The 24,328-nt window shown below is 39.4% G+C and overlaps 1 protein-coding gene across 7 annotated transcripts in view; it reads left to right on the top strand.

Annotated features, from left to right (window-relative positions):
• pip5k1ca (phosphatidylinositol-4-phosphate 5-kinase, type I, gamma a) overlaps nt 1-20,271 on the top strand; it is an 85,549-nt gene extending 65,278 nt beyond the window's left edge. Inside the window, exons 17-20 of one of the 7 annotated variants that reach the window (XR_009063837.1) lie at nt 6,520-6,588; nt 7,541-7,578; nt 11,457-11,546; nt 16,145-20,271. Coding sequence is in view for 5 of the 7 variants with exons in the window: in XM_057840969.1 (XP_057696952.1) it covers nt 6,520-6,588; nt 11,457-11,546; nt 16,145-16,147 (162 nt within the window). In the remaining 2 variants the exon portion in view is untranslated. The remainder of the gene's footprint in view (nt 1-6,519; nt 6,589-7,540; nt 7,579-11,456; nt 11,547-16,144) is intronic. The other 6 variants (XR_009063838.1, XM_057840969.1, XM_057840970.1 and 3 more) reach the window with 6 other exon arrangements.
• Nucleotides 20,272-24,328: the final 4,057 nt, after the last annotated feature.

The following is a 24,328-nucleotide window of genomic DNA, read 5'->3' as shown; positions in this document are numbered from 1 at the left end:
TATAGGGCACTTATTTAACTCATTGGCACCTGTTAGAAATGACTCATTTTGACTTCGAAAGGTTGGAGCGAATGATTGCTGCCATCCCTCCCGGTCAAAATGAATTAGACGTCTAGGGCCATCACTGACACCTGAAACATGATCCTTCACAGCTAGTCCTCCCAGTATCATGATTAATATTTTAAAAAAAATAAATAAATACTTTAGACAATGTGTGTCCACATATGTGGACATGACATTTTAGGTCATGTCAACCACATTTGTTTACCATATTTTAATATGGTGGCCTACATAACCCAAAATGTGATGTACACGTATGTGGTCACCAGGTCTTTATTATTTTTAACTGTACCTCCAGTGGTCAGCAGGAAAAAAAGAAATTAATCAGGAAAAACGACATTCAAACGCATTTATGTTACACTCATATGATTATTGTTAATTTTGAAAAGTTTGCTGTAACCTCATTCCGAAATGCCAGGACAGCTCCAGTGCGCAGCCATATTGCCTCCTTCTTGGTCTGCAGGGAGCAGCAACGTGACACAGCGTCGCTGATTTGAATGGGTCATCTGAATGTTGCTGGCAGTCCTGGCTTGCACAGGATTCTGATGGAAATGACTTGGCATTTTACCACAGTGGTAATTTTGGCAAATACAAGACTATAGACCCTACTCACCGACGTCACAGAATGACGTGTCGCTGTATCCGGCCGCCATATTGTCCGTGTCTGTTTAGCCCTATTCTTAATGGTTTCAATTAGTCGTTCAGTTTATAGAGCAATTCATGGAAGCCCCGGTGCTTTCAGACGCTGTAAACTCATTGGATGCGTTGCATAAAAGGTAGAGCTGGGAATCTTTGGGCACCTAACGATTCGATTACAATTACGATTCAGAGGCTCCGATTCGATTATGAAACGATTATTGATGCACCCCCCTCCTTTTTTTTTTTCTCTTTAAAAAATTTTTTTTTTTTTTTTTTTTTTAATGTTTTTTACATTAGTTCTAAAATTGTTCAAAAATACTCTCTGGCTAAACCACACTACTATTTCAGTATCAAGTTAACATATAGCAGTAAACAAATATACAAAAATAACATTAAATAAAAAACTCCAGTCCCCATTCTGTATCAGCAGCTTTAAACTACATTCAATTAATTTAATGTTGTGAATCCACCGTTAAATTTGTAAAAATTGCTCCCGTTATTCCATAATTTCCCTTTTGTCTACTTTCGACATGTGAAAGTTTTAAAACTATTTTAAAGATAGATTCAAGTCAATATTTTACCGATTTAGGAGTATTTTAGATAAAAAGTTAATTAGGTTTGCTTGGAAGGTTCGCTACAACAGCCTTGCAGGGAAGTGTACTGCTTTAAGATGGCGGCCATTTATAACGTCCGCATCTAGCTTTTTGTAGATGTGCTGCTAACACTTCCCAAATCTAGTCCTATATAAATGATATCCACCGTAACATTATATGGATGTACAGCTTTTCGGCAGCAGTCAGGTATGTTGTTGTTTTTTTTATCTCGTTGCATGAGTTGAGCTAGAGCCGTGAGTTGAGCATTGGCATTACCCGAGGGGCCGGGTAATGGGAAGCATGATGTTTAGCTACTCTCGCTCCGTTCCGTCCCGAAGACCGCGCGGCGCGCTGAGTGTTGTGTACTTCCGCTTTACTTCGCATATTTCAATAATCGGAATTTGGATGTTTGTGAATCGTTCTCAAATCTTCCACGGCCGAATCGCGAATAATCTAAGAATCGGAAATTTTGCACACCTCTAATAAAAGGCGTTATGTGGAAAAGCTTCAGTCTATCCATTCGCCAGATCCATATTTGATGCCTAAATCGATATTTTTCGACCCGCTGTCTTTGCCCTCTCTGCCTGACATCTGCTACCCTGATATCTACAACTATCTTGTCCACAGAAACTCACCCTATTCTCACGAAACTTTGAAAAACTTTAAGAACAGCACTCTAAGCAACATTACCCCGTGTGACCCTTTACTTTCAATTTTCTAAAATGAGGACAATCAATACAAAAAAAAAAAAAAAAAAGTTGACTGCGATGGCCGACGCTTCAAGGATAGGTGGATATTGGACTATTTCTTCAATAAAACACGCAACTGTGTCTGCCTGATTTGCAAAGAGTTCGATGTGAGGCAATATTACCAAACAAGACACGCTGACATGTACGACAACATTACAGGGAAGATACGCAGCGAGAAATTATAGCAACTTGAAGCTAGTTTCATTTCACAGCAGCAGTATTTCGCAAGAGCCCGAGTGTCGAAAGAGAACGCCACAAAGACGAGACTGTGAAATTATGAATTAAAAAAAATAATAAAGCAAATGTGACACACAGAAGGGTTTGCTAACATTTGTTTAAATATATTGTTCTATGTAAATCAGCCAAGGTAGCCCCCCGCATTTTTACCACACTAAATCTGGCCCCCTTTGCAAAAGGTTTGGACACACCTGTTTAACTGATGATCCGTAGACGAGGCCAACTTCTTTCACTTGGTACCAGCTAAATATTATTCAAAATGTAATGATGGTGAAAGAAATGAGCATCTTGAATTTGAAACTGTATGTTGTCGGCGATTAGCCTCGCAATGATCTTAATTGTGGTTGTCAGCCCAAAACCCTCTAAATATATATTAAATGCATTTTACCAGATATAAAATGACTACTACATAATCCGTGGTAATCGTTTGGAGCCCAGTTTTCTCATCGAATTGCAGCAGTCCATCTCGCTCTCCTCTCCAGGTCTCTCGGAATACAGTAGAACTTCAAGTCGCTCCGTCTATCTTTGTTATTGCAACCAACCGCCACACACGCCTTCACCATTTTGATTATTAATGTTAACGAGCAGAAAAACACGCCATAATAGGAGGAATTTACGTAGCGGTAATGCGTCAAAACGACGAGTAGACGGACAGTATGGCGCGGAGGTGTGGTTGTGACGTCATGTGAGTAGTGTCTATATATAGGGCCAAGGGTGTAGTTTTGCATAGGGACAGTTGTCCCCACCAACTTTGAAGCAACCTTATTTGCATTATATAATGACTTCAGTTATAAAGGTCATTTAAGTTGTCTTGCAATATGTTGTAAGAATAGAATTGACCCTACCATTATTAAGTGAATTATTTTCATTATGTTCAGACATTTACCCCTTTTCATTTGCTGAACATGCTGGTCCCTTTTTTTCCTCCTTAAACGCACGTTTGATTGGCTGATGACTTGACGACACATACACACACACACAGCCTCCTGAGACAGACAGCATGTCGACAACATGCCGCCTCCTCCGCCCCCTTCGAAGAAGAGGGATATTAGAAATTTTTTTTCGGCAGCCACTGTAAGTAATGTAAAAATATCGTGGAGGTGGGAAACACAAGGCTAATTTCTAGGACTGTCAAACGATTACAATTTTTAATCGAGTAAATCACAGCTTAAAAATTAATTAATCGTAATTAATCGGAATTCAAACCATCTCTAAAATATGCCATATTTTTCTGTAAATTATTGTTGGATAACATTCTTTCTGTGAAAGGGATCCACGGATAGATAGACTTGTAATTCTTAAAAGATAAATGTGGGTCCAAACATTTATAACATGTATATTAAAACCCCTGTGTATGTTTTCGTTTTAATAAAATTTGCAAAATTTTCAATCAAAAAAAATAAACTAATAGTTCGTCATTGTTGACATCGCCAAGCGGGACGTCACATGGGCTCCCTGCCGTTCTTCCACAGTGTCTTTAACTACGCAAGGTAGTGATTGAAATACAGCACAAGGTATCAATGGCAAGTTTTAAATTAATTAGAGATCTAGCCAAGGCGAAGTCTGAGTAAGTTTTATGTGAATTTGCATAGCTATCTTCAATCAAAAAATAAACTAATAGCTCGCTATTGTGGAAGGTAGTGATTGAAATGCACCACATGGTGTCAAGGCCGAGTTTGAAATTATTTAGAGATCTACCCATGTTTTTGTAGAGCGTTTTGGCCCTGGACTGACGCCGTAGTTTCCAGGTTCGTTGCACCTTACGTTCATTTGAGTGTTGACTTCACAACGTACGAGACCTCTGATAGTTTGTACTGTATATTGTGACTAAATATTGCCATCTAGTGTATTTGTTGAGCTAAACAAAATGTTTCAATAGAGTTTGACCAAAGTCTGAGTATTATACTGCATAGCTATTTTAATTGGGAATGCCAGTTCTCTTTGCATTGAGCACTTTTCTCTTTGTGAACATTATTTTTTTTGAGAGATAGGAATATTATTTTTGTTGTGCTTTCAGTAAATGATACTGTAGCGACTTAACTGTTCCACCCAAATGCATGATGGGAAGTTGGGCAACCATGACTGTCAGTGGTGGCTGCAAATGGTATATCTTCTCCTGTCATTCTTCCCCAATCGCTCGCCACAATAGTTATAATTGTCTTGGAAGAGATGCCAAAGCTTATGCCAATAAATAGCGCAGCCCCAATGAATGCCTGTGTCCACTCCACTCGCTTGTCTCTGCCTCTTAGCTCTCAATATACGTAAAACGGCACCATTGTAGTCTGTTTGCGACAATGCATGAGTGGGTCGTTCCGCGCATGCATGAAATGCGTTAAATATTTTAACGTGATTAATTACAAAAATTAATTACCGGCCGTTAACGCGATAAATTTGACAGCCCTTCTACTGAAAGTACAACCTGCATCAGGGTTAGCATAACATTATACTGTGAAATTGCTAACCGTCAAAACTTGAGTAGGAGGCCGCTTAGAGAGAAGTGCCCTCGTGTATGTGTTTTCTACTGTTAACGTTATTTAAACTGTGCGAAATGAGGTTTACCCCTTCTCCCCAATTTTCGTTTTTATTTCATTTATGTGGTCTTAAAGCAGCAAAGGAGCCTTAAAATCAGTCGCACCCAAGCGCCAGCAGAGGGCGGCAAAACTCCGAAAAACACAACAAGTACACCTTTCACTGTGCTCTCATTTTAATCTGTTTGAGCGGGGCATTTGTGCGTTAATTTCGTCAAATATTTTAGCGGGATTAATTTAAAAAATTAATTACCGCTCGTTAACGCGATAATTTAGACAGCCCTAATTTATACAGACAATGTTGAGTAGTCTTTAGACAAATGTTTGTTTTTGCATTCCTGGATAGTCAAGAGATTAGAATCACATTTGTATTTATTGTGTCTGGTAATATAATATATGTTCAAATATTGCAATTTGAATTTGCTAATTAATTAATTGATATTTGTGAAAAATGTAGCCCTGACCCCTATTCAATAATACTCGTCCCCAGCAAAAAGTGTAAATGCAGGTTATGCTGTTATATCATCCCTACCAATATTGGTGTTATACTGATATAACAATATTGAGACCAGACCTATGCCCTTGCATTTGGCCTGTACAAAATCGTTTGAACCTCCCCATTGGGATATTCGTATTAGCAATAGTCCCATTGCAGGACGTGCAAATGTTTTTTTTGTTATTGTTTTTTTATAAACGCGCAAACTCATATTTTGCCTCACAAAAGCTGTGTGCAGAGACATGGATCCCTTTTACATTCAGCCATCTTTATCATTCACAGATGAACCCCCTTAGCCTGGATTAAACGGCATAATAAAGTTTTCCCAAACAGAGCTATTCAAGTCATCTGGTAAAAATTCTTCTAGTTTTAATATCGCAATATATCTCAAACGCCCCAAAAAGTTGGAATGCCAGTTTTTTTCCCCCCAATATCGTTCAGCCCTACTTGACATAAATATGATAACACCAGAGATTCCTCGAAATTTGCATTATAGTTCAGGGAACCATATATGTATTATTTCAGCTGACCACTGGAGGTATGCTTTAAGTGTTTTCTTTCTTTTTTTTTATTTTAATTACCAAAAATTATCATTTAACTGATAAAGGGTTTAGGTAGACAGAGAACATCCATCCCCTAGAGATTTCAGTTAAACAATATTTGTAACATATTACTAGCATCTAAAGCTACATCTTAAAATAACAATTTTTTAGAAGTTTTCAAAAATATAAATAAACAACCAACATGGTTGTTAAATCATTCTAAGCATTTGCTGCTATTGATGAAAATTTTGTCCAGTTTGTCGCCTCACCAAGCTTGACTTGGAAATTCAAGCTTTAACGCAATGACAAACAGACACCAGTAGATATCAGTGTTGTCTTGCTTTGTTGCGTTTACTAGTTGTATTCTTTTACATGAATTATTATTTCGCTGTCAGTCTTTTTTTTGGGTTGTGTAATAGTTCGGAGTGTCACAAAAGCAGGAAAACTATTGGCCTCAAAGTCACTTTTCAGCTTATTTTTCTTTCTTTTTTTTTTTTTTACAAAAAGCTTTACAGATATTATCTCCGGGCATGCGTTTGTGTGTGTGTATGTATTTAAGGGGACGTTTCTTTTCCATTTTCACCTCAGCATGCCGCCCTTGTCATCTCACCTCTCTTTCTCACCTCTTTGTCCTTTTGTCATCTTTCGCTACCTATCTGGGGTTGTTGTTGTCAGTTCCCCGATGGAAGGTCTTGGGTGGTCTCTCCTCTCCGACGGAGGGGCAAGTGGCGGTCCAGATGGCCAGTAAGTGAGCTGTAGATGGGAGGTCAGATGGCCCCAGTGCTAGATTAGAATTAGTGGCGTGCACCTTTTTTTTATTGCAACGTTCACAGTCAGCTTTGTGGACTCCAGTAGGGTTCTCTCCGATTTATCCTCTTCAGAGTTGGCAAACCATGACAGCTGTGTGTTTCATGCCTCTGTGTGGCTCCATAGCAGAGAGCCTGTAATCCTCCCATGAATGTCTGCCTTTTGTAAACACTATGATTTAAGATATATTCTTCTAATTAATGTTCATACTAACATTAATACAATACCACACATTTTATAGCTAAATGGGATTTTTAAAAAATTGATTATTGATAACAAACAGCATATCTAGCATAACCACAACATTAGGATGCATATTGAAGAATTCAGTTTTTCACAATATATATATATTGTAGGGAAGCAGCTATCGATTATTTAGTAATTGATTAATCTATCATTTAGTTAGTCCAAATAATCGAGTAATTGGATTCGGAACATTTAATACGTTGCAGAACAAATTTTAGAAGATCTAAAAGAAAGGCTTGCTAAAATTTCACTTTCAAAAGAGCATTAAATGTGAATACAAAATAAAATTCCCCGAGTGTTTTTTTGAAACTGCAGAATTGCACTTTCATATCACAAGAGCAATAAAGGCATTTAAAAATACATTAAAAAACATGCGCTTAGCTTCAAATAGAATTTTTTTTTTTTAATTAATGAGGATCGAAGTAGTACAACAAAAGAACAATTGGCGAACTTGCATCGTAAAATGCTGTTAGCTTAAATGCTATAAAAATGCTAACTCTTTTTTTAACAGTGCTCATAACAAATCGTTCAAACACATATTCCAACAAAAAACTGTTGAATATACCTCTAAACTAAATTACGATTGCATGAACAATCCTATTAGCTCAAACAAACACTTACAACTTTATCTTGGTCTTAACAGGGAGCAGCTGGATCCAAGTTCCAACCATGTTAGATGAGGTATGTCATATTCACTGTTGACACTAGAGGGTAGTGTATCCACCCAAATCAATAAAACTAAATGCAAACTTTTTCAAAACAAATTGCATTACATTACAACGCCACTCTACTTAAACGAATCCTCGAAGAGTGCTTGCAAATTCAACATGATACAATATCGATTCCTTGGACGATGATACAATATTTGCTAATAATATAAAGGCCAGCGCGATTGGAGGGCCTCCAATCAATTTAACACGATATTATATAGACCAATCAAAGCAATGAAAAATAAAAGCAATTTTTGGACCATTTTGTTCCTTAAACATTTCAGATATTTGAATAAAGAAAACATTCTTTTAACAGAGCAACATATCTGAAAGATGCCTTTATTGATCGACGGTTTGGGTTATGGTTGTGACAAAATATCAAAATACGGATTAATCGTGATACTTTGCATCCCAAAAGGTTATCGATATGCTCATGCCAAGAATCGAGATATCGTTTTAAGAAGGTGTCAATGTTTGAAAAAAGAAAAAAAAAAAAAGGAACCAACAAGTTGCTACCAAAATCTTCCACCTTGAAGTGTCTTATTTAACGCTATAGCTGCCATTGACGGTACTCGACGCCCAATCTATTAAAACTGGGATGAGCGAATGAACGTTCGTTCATTAAAAACCAGAGCATTCACAGTCACACTCCGATTTTTAGGGCATTTTTCCGCTGCTACCCTCCCAGTTCAAATGGATTGGACGTCTACTAGTGATATACCTACATCAGAAGGATAAAGATAGTTTTTCCTGTTTATTAGTTGTTTTGTAGAAAATCCGAGAATGATTTCCGGACCAATGTATCGATAATCGTTGTATCGCCATATCGTGAGATCAACTGTATCTTGGCATTTGTATAGCAAATTGTATCGTATCGTGAGGTACCAAGAGGTTCCCACCCTTAGTTCGCGTTTCAATCAAATGATTGGCTCGTTGCTTAACTGGTATGGATCCATATCAATGTATCGTTACATCCCTATTTAAAGCTAAATCACCTATTTCATGACTATACGATATTGATTCTTTGAACGATACAATTATTGCCACGATTCAATTCGATGCAAGGGCTTTTTTCAATCTGTATCATTACAAACCTATTCCACACAAGACTGATTGTCCCAAGATTTGAAGTCGTAGCTTTCAAACTAAGTGGGTAATGTGCTAACATTATTATCGTATCGTATTTTTCTGACTAGAAGTCGCGATAAAACGGAGAACAAAGAGCTAAATAGGTATCTGTTGACCATAGGCGGAGTTTGACTTTCGGGCCAGGGGGGGCTTAACATGTTGATGACCCCAAAACACAGTGTAAGCAATAAAATTAACTTACAAGAATATGTATAATAATAAGTTTAAAAAATGAGCGTTTTTTTTTTTGTTTGCCATCATTCTTGAGGGAAGTTCTAAATCAGGCTGCTTAGGACAGTTATATTTTTCGCCAAGATTGTCTTCCATTGAATATGGTATGCCCGCCGGTGTTGTGCCAATGTAGTTACCCCAGTCAAAAATTGTATCCCATGGGCGGAGCCATATGGAGGTACATTTCTGTCTTCATTATTCGATCAAAAAAAATGTGTTTGAATGCAAAAGTAAATTTGAAACTCAAAAAAAATGCATTTGAAAGCTTTTTTTCTTTGAATTTTTCTTTTGATTGAAGTCTTTTTTTTTTTTTTTTTTTTTTTGATTGAAGCAACTTTTTTGATAAGAGTAATGTTTTGCGTTTGGGCCACAATTTGGCTAGGACATTTGTGTCTTTATTATTCAATCAAAAAATAAGTTGCTTCAAACAAAAAATATATATTTTCAAACAAAAAATCACTTCAATCAAAAAAGGCAAATTTCAATCATAGAAAAGTTTTTGAATGCGAAAAAATATTTGAGGCTCAAATATTAGCATTTGAACACTTAATTTTGAATTTAAAAAGTTTTCTTTGAGTTTAGCAAGCCTTTTTGTTTTTGGGCCATATTATGGGTAAGACATTCGAGTCTAAATCATTCAATCCTCAAAAAAGTGGCTTCAATCCCCAAAAAATATTTTCAAACAAAGAAAAAAATCATTTGAAAAATAAAATTGTCCTCCCCTAATTTTTTTTAAACAATCTGCAAAGCAAATGACCGTCTAAGGTGCTAGTCACATGATCTGTTCTAAAAATAATTTTGACCCATTATAAATTTTTTTTTTTATTCATCTCATTCATTTTTGTTGTTTGCTTTAATGCTTTACAAATTTTATACATACAGTGGTACCTCTACATACGATCGCTTCGACACACGAACTTTTCGACATCCGACGTAAAATTTGACTCGCCATTTGTTTCTACATCCGACGACATGCTCGAAATACGACGACAATGGCAGCACCGCAGACGAATGCACGGCGGATTTTCTTGTGTGACAAATCAACACAGGTTTCAGAAAAGGTTGGTACAGGTGGTGAAACAAGGAAAAAGTTGATGCTTACCTTCGAAATGAAGATGCAAATGACAGAAAAATATGAGCGTGGGGTGGGCATCCGTGAAATGGCTCAACAATACATCTCCACGGTCCTCCTCCGACCATCGTTCGCCAGTCTTTATAAATTAAGCTGACAATTCTTATTGTCTCCAAAGAAATCGCCAGCTTCGCCACGTTTTCATCATTTCTTTTACAACTTATTCAACACAAAACGCCTGCTGTACGCCGCAATTGATGGTGTTCTCAAGAGAACATTCAAAGTGAAAGTGAAACTCAAGCTCACCGGTCTGTCTCTGGCACGTGAGCCCCGCGGTGCGTTCAGGTACACAAAAAAACGTCCGCCTTATTAGAACCCGATTCGTTACACTATTACAGGAATTATTATTATTCTTTTTATTACATTATTCCAATTTTGATTTATAATTTATTTGTTTTGCTACGTGTAATTGCCATTTGTAATAGCACCAGCAGTATTTTTTAAGGATTTAGTGCAGGTTTTTGGGCTGTGGAACGAATTAATGGAATTATAATGTATTCCTATGGGAAAATCCTGCTCGACATACGACCATTTCGACTTACAAACAAGGTCCTGGAACGGATTAACTTCGTATGTAGAGGTACCACTGTATATAGGAAAGTCAATTACATGCAATGACACGTTTCGGCCACCGGGGGGGCCATCCCCCCCTTTAACTCTGCTTATGCTGTTGACATAGTACCAGATATTCTGATAACGATAAACAAAAAAACTCTCGGTCTCACTCCAAATCATGACCAAATCTCTTCAAGTCTTCACTTTTTAACAATTACACTACCTCGAAATATAGGGTATGCCTCGAGTATAAGTAGCAATATATAAGTCGCGCCTGAGTGTAAGTCGCAGGCCCAGCCAAACGAAAAAAAAATTGCACTCAATGTCCGGAAAATACAGTAATGGATCATGTTACTTAAATAAACAGACACATTTTCCTTGAAGCAGTTATGTTTGACTTTGGCAGTTTCGTGTGAACAAACTGACATCACTTTTAAGTTGTTTTCGCATTGACGTGTCAGTCGGTGCGTTCTGGCTCCCCCTTCTCCACTTTCCCTTCTTCACCCTCCATGACTCACACCTCATGACCTGAAGAAAACATTTGACGCAAACACGCTGTGCGATGACAGTCGCTTACAAGCAACCTCTTGCTTCAAGTATTAACACGAGCTGCGCGGGCGACATTGACCCCCGTTATGCATCCCTAACTTTCATTTCCTGTCTTGTCTTTTCTTCTCCTGCGACCTCCTGCATCTTTCTTCCTGCCTGCCTGCCACTGCCGCCGCTTATCTCTGTGCCTCTGGCCCTCTCCTCTGTCCCCCTGGCGCCCTCTGCTGTGCTTGGCGTGTAAAAAAACAAAACAGCCTCCAGAGGACAGGACCTGGGTGTACTCTCCGCTACACTATGGCTCAGAGTCTAAGGCCCTGCCAGATGGGGACTGGGAAAGAGAGACAGTAAGTGAGAAGCATCCAACTTAGAAATACGCGGGAATCCTCTATGTTAAAATCAGTTCTAGTGCTTCTCAGGTTCATTAAACCCTCCCTACCCCGCGCATTGCAGCATTCATTCAGGTGCAAATGGTCATTGAGTGGTGACCATTCAGTGCACGAGCGGCCATTTTGTGTGTTTTCAACAGCAGGCAGCATGCATCATGCCTTGTCTTGTCATCAGCCTGCTCAAATGATCTTAATCGGCAAAAGAATGCTTTCCGGGTCGTGACATTTTTAGCTAACCCTTGAGATGAACTTCAACAGAAAGCCAAAATCACGCACAAACACTACAAATCTACAGTATAGCCCCTTTTAGACAAAAATTTATGTCCGGTGATGTAACAGCCATGAAGCAGTTCATGCTTATGTGTTTACAGATTCCGCCAGTTCGATTCCGAATCATAAGTGGTAGGCATTGTAATATTCCACTTCACACCCACAGGTTGATGACGTACTGTAAATAACACACAACAACAACGCACGCCAGTGTAGACACAGGATGTGTCCGAGGTACAGTACACAGTAACATTTAGAGGAATTAGCCTTAATATTGTACATTACTTTGGGTAAACAGTGAATGTTTTTTCTGTGGTTTATTTGAATAACAACTATCCAAAACATATTTACACTCTCCCACGTACAGTGGGGCAAATAGGTATTTAGTCAACCACCAATTGTGCAAGTTCTCCTACTTGAAAAGATTAGAGGCCTGTAATTGTCAACATGGGTAAACCTCAACCATGAGAGACAGAATGTGGGAAAAAAAAACAGAAAATAACATTGTTTGATTTTTAAAGAATTTATTTCCAAATTAGAGTGGAAAATAAGTATTTGGTCACCTACAAACAAGCAAGATTTCTGGCTGTCAAAGAGGTCTAACTTGGTCTAACGAGGCTCCACTCGTTAGGCTGGAAAGACTGAATCTGCAATAGGTAAAACGGTTGGTATAAAGAAATCAACTGTGGGAGCAATTATTAGAAAATGGAAGACATGCAAGACCACTGATAATCTCCCTCGATCTGGGGCTCCATGCAAGATCTCACCCCGTGGCGTCAAAATGATAACAAGAACGGTGAGCAAAAATCCCAGAACCACACGGGGGGACCTAGTGAATGACCTACAGAGAGCTGGGAACACAGTAACAAAGGCTACTATCAGTAACACAATGCGCCGCGAGGGACTCAAATCCTGCTCTGCCAGACGTGTCCCCCTGTTAAAAAAAAGTACACGTCCAGGCCCGTCTGCTGTTCGCTAGAGAGGATTTGGATGATCCAGAAGAGGACTGGGAGATTGTGCTATTGTCAGATGAAACCAAAATAGAACTTTTTGTTAGAAACACAGGTTCTCGTGTTTGGAGGAGAAAGAATACTGAATTGCAGCCGAAGAACACCATACCCACTGTGAAGCATGAGGGTGGAAACATCATGCTTTGGGGCTGTTTTTCTGCAAAGGGACCAGGACGACTGATCCGTGTAAAGGAAAGAATGAATGGGGCCATGTATCGAGAGATTTTGAGTGAAAATCTCCTTCCATCAGCAAGGGCATTGAAGATAAGACGTGGTTGGGTCTTTCAACGTGACAATGATCCCAAACACACAGCCAGGGCAACAAAGGAGTGGCTTCGTAAGAAGCATTTCAACGTCCTGGAGTGGCCTAGCCAGTCTCCAGATCTTAACCCCATAGAAAATCTGTGGAGGGATTTGAAAGTACGTGTTGCCCAACGACAGCCCCAAAACATCACTGCTCTAGAGGAGATCTGCATGGAGGAATGGGCCAAAATACCAGCAACAGTGTGTGAAAAGCTTGTGAAGAGTTACACAAAACGTTTGGCCTCCGTTATTGCCAACAAAGGGTACATAACAAAGTATTGAGATGAACTTTTGGTATTGACCAAATACTTATTTTCCACCATGATTTGCAAATTCATTCTTTAAAAATCAAACAATGTGATTTTCTGTTTTTTTTTCCACATTCTGTCTCTCATGGTTGAGGTCTACCCATGTTGGCAATTACAGGCCTCTCTAATATTTTCATGTGGGAGAACTTGCACAATTAGTGGTTGACTAAATACATATTTGCCCCACTGTATATAAACTCTGCAGCCAATTATATAGACCAGACCAACAACAACTATCAACTTCATCATCACAACATCAAGCCAATTACTCAGCATAACATAATCAACAGGTGCCCAACGTACGACGGCCTGTCTTGTACCATGAACTCTTTAGCCGCTTTCACACTATGGGAACAATCCGCAGTTTCTAAAATCTTTTGGGGGACGATAACGTAATTTTGTGTGTTAGCACGTGTAGGAACTAAGGACCAGGAACTCAAATTCCGAGAACTATATTAGTTCGTACTCTGAGGTGGGGAACTGTGACATGACAAAAAAAATCTTAAATAGTATTATGATTGGAATTAAAATCAAATTTTAGATGATTCGAAAATAAATGACAATTTGGCAAAGCGCAGATAACGAAAAATGCGTCTGACGTTTAGCTCCTCCTGTCATTATAGCGCTCTGGCGCCTTCATCTTGGGGATGACATCAGAGAATGAGCAATTTCAACGGATTTAGCATTGAGCCCAATGGAGGAGGAAGCGTTTTTCAGCGATTTTGGTTCAAGTAATGATCTTTTAAGTGATATTGTCAATCCAGAGGAAACCTGTGGCATATGTTTGAGTCGTATTTGGAGGAGGAGGAAGATTCAGAACGGGAAAAAGGCAACAGAGACAACAAACACGAGGCTGATGACTAGAGCAGACTGCAAAATGTCATCATTGTTTTTAACCCCCTACTTCAATATTTTTAGAGGATAAGTATTTTTCCCCGATTGCTAAAAAAAATTGTATGGTCATGACAAATAACAGTCTTGTGCTAAATGGAATATGAAATATTAAAAATTCAGTATGACAGGGCTAAATTACTGCATAGTGGTCAAAATTGCCGACTTCTTAAACCTTCCGAACGGTATTTTATGCCACCAGAGTTAGTCCAGCTCTTGTCATTTCCCTGCGGGGACTCAAGAGAGACTGAGGAGAGAGCGTAAACAAAAGAGGAGGGTAAAAGCTAGGCTACATGCTAACCCGAAACCAAGCAGCTCTTCCAAGTCTCTTCCTCACCGTTGAGCATGAAAAATCACACAAAACTACCACTACTCATGTCACACACGGCGGCGGGGGTGATTGCCTTCACCGATCGGCCAGCTCCCGGCGGCAAGAAAGTTTCAGCTCGTCGTTCCCTTGCTGCGGCCCCGGCAAGAGTGCTTGTCACCCATGAAACCCATGAAATCCGACAGCTGCTCAATCTTAGGGCTGACAAAGTTTTAAACTCACTTAGTGAATAAACATTAGCTGTTTTTTGTCCACCCCTAACAAACACACTTTGTTGTTGTTTTAATAAAAATTCAAGACAGAACAAGTTCACAACGGTATACCACTCTGAATGTCTGAAAGCAGCCAGCCAGGAATGATCCGTCATATGGCCCCTATTTCATACAAAAAAATTCTATGCGAATTGCAGGTCTCTCGACATGTTATTGTTGCAGTACAGTTAGTCCCCGGGTTACGAACAAGTTCCATTCTTACGCTGGCGACATAACCCGAATATCCGCGTGAGTCATAATTAACCCTTTAAGTATCCCTAAAAAAACCCTAAATCTAAAAATAACTACCCAAAACATGTATTATACGTCATATTAATAAGATAAAGTAATAAAATAAGATACTGTACTTATCATCAATGCTGAGAGGTGGCTGGATGAGACGGTAGCTCCTTTCAGAAATACACTGAACTGAAGTCCCGGGATTTAAATGGATAGCCCTTACATCTGAAAGCAGTTTCCCGGGTCGCCTGACACAGACATTAACTGGGTCGTGTCCTAGTATAATGTCTGGAACTTAACTGGGACGCGGCGTGTATGGAAAAAAAGGCGTTGAATTCCCAGGTCACTGCGCGAAAGCTGATGACGTATATATAATTGCGAGCCGATCGTCATTTCCTCTTTCTTTGCAGTAAGGCGCAAAGTGATAAACATCGCAATTATCAACATGGCAAACTGGAAATAGCCAAATGAAACTGGAAGCATAAAAAAACTAAACTGCTTCTGGATCTTAGAGCCTAGGAAGAGAGAGTCAGTTGTCCATCTTTGGAAATGTGTGGTTTATTTTGTTGCCGATGCCAACCAAAAATGATGTAATGTCCAGCTTATAAAATCCCGCCCTCCCCACACAGAGTCGCCAACACTGCACATGTACATCCCGGTACATCTCCTCATGTGTGAAAGCCATGACATGGGTAAATTCCGTATCACATTACACTAAATTTAGCAGGATTTAAAGTCTGAAAGGGGCTACTGAACGTGAAAAAAAAAAAAAAACATCTGGAAAAAAAATGGCAGACGAGACTCCTGCGTCCTAAAGTTGAAATCACTCAAGTCGGGTACGTTGTAACCCGGTGACTACAGTATGTATCTAAGCAGTTTATCGCTGCCTATCTATTAATCTATTTTTTATGCATTAGCTCTCTTCATGTATCCACTTTGTGTGTTTCTTCTTCAGTAAAGCCTGTTTTGTGACTGAAAGGTGTGAAGGGGACAGTCCTTCCGAAGCTTAAATCCTCCTCAACGGTTGCAGTGCCATCTTTCGGGCCAAGAGGGGACCAAGTCCCACCAGACTGGCAAAACAGTGAGGTCCCTGCCATTTACGTAGGATACTTGTGTTTACGTGTGACATAGTACAAGTATGCGCGTGTGTTATATGTTTTTGACGTGACACATTTGCGTTGTATTTCGCATTAACATCTAAAGGCTCGTCTTTCTTGCCCAATGGTGGCCATATTAAAGTAGGACAAATATGTGTGGGTCACATACAGTAGTATTATATTTAGTTGACATGGTGACCTCTCCAATATGGCTGCCAAACTACAACCCCTGGCAAAAAGTATGGAATCTCTAGTCTCGGACAAGCACTCTCTCAGACATTTTATCATGTTGAACAAACTCGGATAAAAAGCTTGAAAAAATAATTAATTAGTTCAAAAGTGCAAGTCTTTAGCATTCAGAAATACTAAAAGAAATGAATAAAAAATATTGTGGTGGTCAGTAAATGTTACTTTTATAGAGCAAGTGCAGGGAAATATATATGTAATCACTCCTTTCTGAGGGAAAAAATATGGAATCATGAGAAACAAACAAAGAAATAACAATCAAAACACATCTCTAGTATTTAGTAGCACCACCTCTGGCTTTTATGACAGCTTGCAGTCTCTGAGGCATGGACTTGATGAATATTCTTCATCAATTTGGTGCTGAAGTCAGTATGCATCTCGCCTAATGCAATCATGTCCATAAATGGAGTTGTTTTTCCACAGAAAACCGCTGACAGTTAGTTTTACCTCAGATAATCATGGACTTTTAACTGCCAACCAGCAAGGCTCATGACCTATTTTGTAAGATGAGTTAATCACCAAACAGACACACCTCCTTTTAAGTAAAGCATATAAGCAACGCCAAGCTCTCTGTTCGGCGTGCATTTCTCTTCACAGCTTTATTCTGTCATTGAATGCACCCAGAATCTTCCAAAATTAAAACTGCGTAGTATTGACCTCTTGCTTCCAGCCTTTATTCAACAATCCAGTCTAGCCATCTTACCTGAATTGAAAACGAACACGCGGAGGACCTGAAAGACTGCCTCCAACAGTGCCAACTCTCTTTGATTGCAGTTTCCAGATCATCCTTGCAGGTTGGAGCCTTGCTGTGGACCATTTTTTTTTCAATTTCCACCACAGGTTTTCAATAGGGTTGAAATCTGGGCTATTTGCAGTCCATGACGTTGACTGGATAAGTCTTTCTCCAAGGAATACTTAAATAGTTTTAGCTCTGTGGCATGATGCATTGTCATCTTGGAAAATGACAAACATATTTTCAATTGAAGGGATAAGAAAGCTGTCTAAAATTTCAATGTAAACTTGTGCATTTATTGAAGATTTAACCACAGCCATCTCCCCAGTGCTTTTGCCTCAATGACTGAGGGATTTTTGATGTTTTCTTCGTAAATCTCACTGGAACAGCACCAAACCAAAGTTCCAGCATCGTCACCTTATCAAGAGTCAAGAGTCTGCATTGGACAAGGTGTCAAGAGTCAAAATTCTGAATTGGACAAGGTGATGATACTGGAACTTTTCATTTCATCTCACTTCTTTTAGTGTTTCTGAATGCTAAAGAGTTGCACTTTTGAACTACTGTAATTTTCGGACTATAAGCCGCTACTTTTTCCCCTCATTTTGCATCCTGCGCCTTGTAGTCTAGTGAAGCTTATTTGTTGATTTATTTGGGTTAATAGGTAAGAATTTTTTTCACTGTGATGTCATAAGACCATCATAATGATGACGTGACACTAACATTGGCATTACTGAATGCTTATGACGGATGTCATTAAGTGTTATTCAGCAAATTATGTCACTTACTCCATTTATGTCCAGCTCGGATGTTTGAAATCCATTCGATAGTGAGACAATTTGCCTGATAACACTAAATGACATCTGTTATAAGCATTAATTAATGCTCATGACCCTGTCATGTCATAACTATGAATGTCAAATGACAGTCTTTTGGCGCCACTGTCAAAGTGTTACCAAACACCATAACTAGCAATTAATGAAACAACTGGAACAGCAACTGAAGAAAAAAATAGCACAAAACATGAATTTTGATTGACATTAACATCTGTACCGCTGCAATGAATGCTAGGAGGCATGTTGGATAACAAGTGTTGACAGCAGGTGGCCGAAGAGGTTGACTGTCTCCCTCAAGGCAGCAGTGATGGCCAAATAAAGCTTCTTGAAGCAATGAAGATTGGCAGCCAATTGGTTCAAAGCTTCATGGTGGTTCATTTGGTCTTATGACAGTCATATGATGCCGCTGTCAAATAAAGTGTTACCGGTTAATATCTTTGGGTGTAAATATCTCCTAATACAGTGAGGACCGCTGCGGCTTATAGTCTATTGCGGCATATCTATGAACAAATGTCGTTTTGGTGTCAAATTTGGTGGGTGGCGGCTTATAGTCAGGTGCGGCTTATAGTGCTGAAATTACGGTAATTAATTATTTTTTTCAAGCTTTTTATCTGAGTTTGTTCTACATGGTACAATGTCTGAGTGAGTGCTCGTCCGAGACTGGTGATTCCATACTTTTCACTAGGGGTTGTATATGGGGGGTTTAGGTGAGCCACCTGTGGCTAATAGCAGCGATCCTTTTCATTTCAAGTTATGTTTGATTTGCAACATATATTTATCTGCACATATATTTATTTCTTTTTAATGTTCCACATTTTTAAAAATCGGGTTTCAGCCAAAGAGTTTTAATTATTTCGGCACATTTGTGAGTGCATTTCTCGTAGATTAAATTTCATATTTACCAAGGTAGTAGCCTGCCTTAGGGTAATAATAGTATATGAATTAGCCCCTAATAGATGCTTACCTTATTGGCTGCCGTTGGCAACGATCGACGTGCAATCCGTTCGCGTCCATTTCAAATGGATTGGACGTCGATCACCGTCAATAGCAGGGAAAGAATGGATAGCCCCATTAAAAATGATCACTTTTTGTCTTTTTTAAAAATGTTTTATGTCTAACCGAGGCCAGCATATTGCTCACAATGTGTATTCAATCTACTCTCATCACGGATGGAGAGCATAGCAGCAATATTTGTACAGTCCTCACCTCGTTTTCCTTTCAAACTGCCTTATTAGATTTTCTTTCACTGGTGCAGTCCTATTTATTTCTCTTTCTCGTGGTTGTGCTCCTGAGAATGTGTACATAATCAAAAAGAATATATATAGAAAGATATACAGATATATTTTCCATTGGAAATGGAGAATGTTTTTCTTCTTTGGTTTTATTTTTGCTGCTCGGTCGAGAAACGATCGCAATCCATGTATTTTGCTGACATGTTCCTCAGTCCCATCAAGCAGCTGCATGCGGCTGTACATGCAAACCAGTAGGGATTCTTCCAATTTGTTCAATCTGTGTTGTGTGTGTGTGTTGTGTGTCATCCAATAGGAAGAGTCCTTTACAGACAGCATGGTTTCAAAAATAAGAATAATGCATATCAGAAATGTGTATTTATGTATATCTGTGTATATTCATCTATTTATACCAAAGGATAAATAGATGGCTGTATATGTGTGCGTGCGTGGGTGCGTGCGTGTCTTTGGACTCAATCAGAATGAAGATGAAATAAACAGTTCTATGAATTGTCCAATGTATATTTTTTTTCTTTATTACATAAGCAACAAATACTGATCACCAAATAGTTGACATAATTGTTCATTCTTTAACCTTTGACATCAGGTGCCACATCAGAAAAATGTTGACTCTCCGGTCTCCAGGTACAACTGTTCACATCTTGCTTGTAACTCTGTTGAAATACTTCCATAAAGAGAAAAACAACACCTAGTATAAACAGAGGTGGGTAGTAACGCATTTCATTTACTCTGTTACATTTACTTGAGTGAATTTTTGAGAAAAATGTACTTCTTAGAGTAGTTTTACCACTCAGTACTTTTTACTTGAGTACATTTGTGAAGAAGAAACACTACTCCGCTACTTTGGGCTACACTAGTCGTTACATTTTTCCTCTTTAGTCTGCATATTGACTTTATTTTTGCCAGCGATGCCGACAGTGGCTGTCTCAGTTTCACCAATGAGACGTCGCAACAATTACTACATGATTCCATTGTACCAATCAGAGGTAACAATGTTTCTCCACTAGAGGGCATTCATGCTCTTTGGATGGATGATGTTTCATAGCGTTATTCTGGTCTTAAGCCTGAGTTATCCTCCCGCGTTGCAGTGACGGCGCAGCGACTACGGCGTCATTCGACATTCGATGGTTCTCCGGCCAGGTGACGCGTTGCTTTGTAATTCACTGCCAAGCCACTAGAGGGGTGTGTCGGTAAGTTTGTACGGTTTTGGGGCATGCTTGTTGACTTCCTCTTGTCTAGTTTAACGGAGAAAAAAAAACATTGCAACATGGAACGCTTGAATTGAATGTGGCTCTTCAGCTCATCAACATTGAATAAATATTGATCATACAAATGTTGAGGCACAGGCGACGCAGAAGACAGTTTCGAGGCGGTCTGTCCAACTTTTGATGCCGCATACAGTTCATCTAGTGTTACGTCCCACGGACTGCTCGCTAAGGGTGTAACATAAAACGAGCCACACAAGTTTACATGTGGACACAATTTATTTACACAAATCAAACTCGCAATGAATATATACAAAATGCAGAGGAAGCGTGACTTCAGGGTAAGCCCAGGCCAAAACAACAAACAAAAGGAACTACACTTCAACCCCACCCGCTAACTAAACCCTGATCATGTAAAAGGAACAAAGAAAAGACGGCCACTAACCTAACTTCCTATGCTATACAAAACAAGAGAAAACGGGTTGAACAGAAATGGCGACTTACCCCTACTTGCTTCAGTGCTCTTATTTACAGTGGTGAACAAAAACGATCCAATAACGAATAAACACAAAAGACCTCACCGAAAAAGCGGGAGTGTGTCAAACTAGCGATCAAATGCAAACGAGAGTGAATGGCGAGCAAACAGCTGGCGAGGAGGACCGCGGCAGAATGGTGTCAAATGCGACCTCCTAGAGCGTTGACAGCGGCAGGTTTAAGAAAGCTTGGCGCCTTTTTTCTTGGCCAATCAGCAGCGGCGACGCCGTCGGTCCGTCCAGCGTCGATCAGCTGTCGTCACAGTTGGAGGGGAAGCAGCCAGCTGGTGGAGGCAACGATCAGCTGACTGGAAGAGTCTCTGAAAATTAACTATTATACGGCCAGGGGCGAAAACCAGGTAGCTGTGGCGGCTAGCTTCAAACTGGCGTTGAGCACTGCGTCCAGCGTTTTGTCCGAGGTCTGCAAGGCCCTCCAGTCCGATTTGTTTGCCGTGTCCTACAACCAGCCAGTTGGAAGCCATAGCAGATTTCTTGCGTCTATGGAACTTCCCAAACTGCGTTGGAAGCCTTGATGTTAACATTATCATAAAAAGCACTGAGGCACTCTCAATCAGTGATGATGTATCGTGTGTGAACTGTCTGTTGTAGAAAATTCAAGATCAAAACAACTCTTGACACCAAACCTGTGCTCTATTGTTTATATACTTGAAGTGTGACACGTAAATAAGTCACAGACTCACAGCAAACATATGTACACAATAAATGATGAAGTGCACCAACCAAAAATACGACAAAGTGATAAAAAGCTGGTAGTTTTTGGCCGACTGGGTCACCGCTTCGTGTGGCCACTCGATTCCGAACACAGGCATCTCGGTGGTTCTTCCATTTGTTTATTCAATCGCTGACCTTGCCATTTGGCAAACTTTATGATGTCTTGACGAGACTTGCTCTTCGATGATACTCTCGTTGGCTTGGTCCATTTTTGTGTCTAGAAAAATAATGTTTTCCAATGGCGGTGATTTCGCGCTGAACCGGAAACAACGGTCTGAGCGAACCAATCACAGTCTATTTCCGCCACGTCATATGCGTTGACGTGACGCTAGGTTTTGAAAAATCAATAGGACCACTTCAGGCTACGGCGCAGGGTCGTAAATTGGGTCTCCCTTGACGGCGCAGGTCTGACGCGGAAGTATAACTCGGCCTTGAATTCAAGGATTTTGGGGTCATCTTTTTGGCCTAATATAGTCATTTAATAGGTGATAGTACAGTATAATAATAACAGTTCATATATACAGTGGTATGAAAAGTATCAGAACCTTTTGGAATTTCTCACATTTCTGCATAAAATCGCCATCAAATGTGAGCTGATCTTTGTCAAAATCACACAGATGAAAATACCGTGTCTGGTTGAACTAAAACCACCCAAACATTTATAGGTTTTCATATTTTAATGAGGATAGCATGCAAACAATGACACAAGGGGGAAAAATAAGTAAGTGAACCCTCTGCCTAAGGTGACTTAAAGAGCAATTGAAACCAATTTTTACCAAACATTTTAGGTCAGGGGTGTACCCAATCACTGATGAGTGGTTTAAAGCTGCCCTGCCCACTATAAAACACATCTGGTAAGAATTGTCTTAAGGAGAGGCATTGTCTGATGTGGATCATGGCTCTGTCAAAAGAGCTGTCTGAAGACTTGCGATCAAGGATTGTTGATTTGTTTAAAGCTGGGAAAGGATACAAAACCATCTCTAAAAGTCTAGATGTTCATCAATAGACAGTCAGAGAAGTCGTCTACAAATGGAGAGTTTGGCACCGTTGCTTCTCTCCCAAGGAGTGGCCGCCCACCAAAGATGAGTTCAGCGCAGAATACTCAGAGAGGTTTAAAAAAAAGACCCTTAGAGTGTGATAAAGACTTACAGAAATCTATGGCACAGTCCAATATATCTGTGCACACATGAACTATATGTAAAACTATAGCCAAGAACGGTGTTAATGGGAGGACTCCACGGAGGAAGCCACTGCTGTCTAAAAAAAGCATTGTTGCTCGTTTTTTGTTCGCAAAAAGACACTTGGATACTCCAAAGAAGTTTTGGCAAAATATTTTGTGGACTGATTAAACCAAAGTTGAATTGTTTGGGAGTAACACAAAACGTCATGTGTGGAGGAAAAATGGAACAGCTCACCAACACCTCATCTCCACCGTGACGCATGGTGGAGAGCGCATCATGATTTGGGGCTGTTTTGCTGCCTCAGGGCCCGGACAACTTGCAATCATTAATGGAAAAATTAATTCAAAAAGTTCATCAGGATGTTTTGCAGGAAAACCTGAGGCAGTCTGTCAGACAGTTGAATCTTAAAAGAGGATGGATTCATGCCAGACATCCCAGGAATCTGACTGAACTACAGCAGTTTTGTAGAGAAGAATGGGCCAAGATTAGTCCTGATCGATGTGCCAGACTGATCTGCAGCTACAGGAAGCGTCTGGTTGAACGTATTGATGCCAGGGGGGGGGGGCACAAAATATTAAATGTGATGGTTCACTACCTTATTTTTCCCCCTGCTGGCATTATTTGCATACTATCCTCATTAAAATATGAAAACCTATAAATGATTAGGTGGTTTTAGTTAGAGCAGACATTGTTTTTTTCATCTGTGTGATTTTGACAAAGATCAGATCCCATTTGATGGTGATTTTATGCAAAAATGTGAGAAATTCCAAAATGTTCAGATACTTTTTCATACCACTGTATTAAGTTGTGCTGCGAAAACAAATATACCATTAAAAAAAAACAACAACATTGTAAGCAGTTACTCACAATGTTACTCATTACTTGAGTATTCTTTACAATGCATACTTTTTTACTTGTACTTGGGGACATTTTTGGATGCATGTTTTTACTTGAGTAGTATTATTTAGAAGTAACACTACACTTACTTGAGTAGTTACTCATTACTTGAGTATTCTTTTCAATATATACTTTTTTTACTTGTACTTGAGGACATTTTTGGATGAATATTTTTACTTGAGTAATATTATTTAGAAGTAACACTACACTTACTTGAGTAGTACTTTTTTGTCTACTCTACCCACCTCTGAGTACAAATGGTATTAAAATTAAAGACAGTAGCTCAAAAATATTTAGGTATGCAAATCGTGAATTTGTTCAACCTCTGAGAAAATGAATCATTAAACAAATATTGACACTATGTATTTTATACCCATGCACAGGTGCTTGTGATAATCGGTATTAATTACATCGTGGGAAAGAGCGTTTGAT

The sequence above is a fragment of the Corythoichthys intestinalis genome, chromosome 7 (assembly GCF_030265065.1).
Source record: "Corythoichthys intestinalis isolate RoL2023-P3 chromosome 7, ASM3026506v1, whole genome shotgun sequence".
In the NCBI taxonomy this organism is placed as follows: domain Eukaryota; kingdom Metazoa; phylum Chordata; class Actinopteri; order Syngnathiformes; family Syngnathidae; genus Corythoichthys; species Corythoichthys intestinalis.
This window is presented reverse-complemented; position numbering and strand designations above follow the sequence as displayed.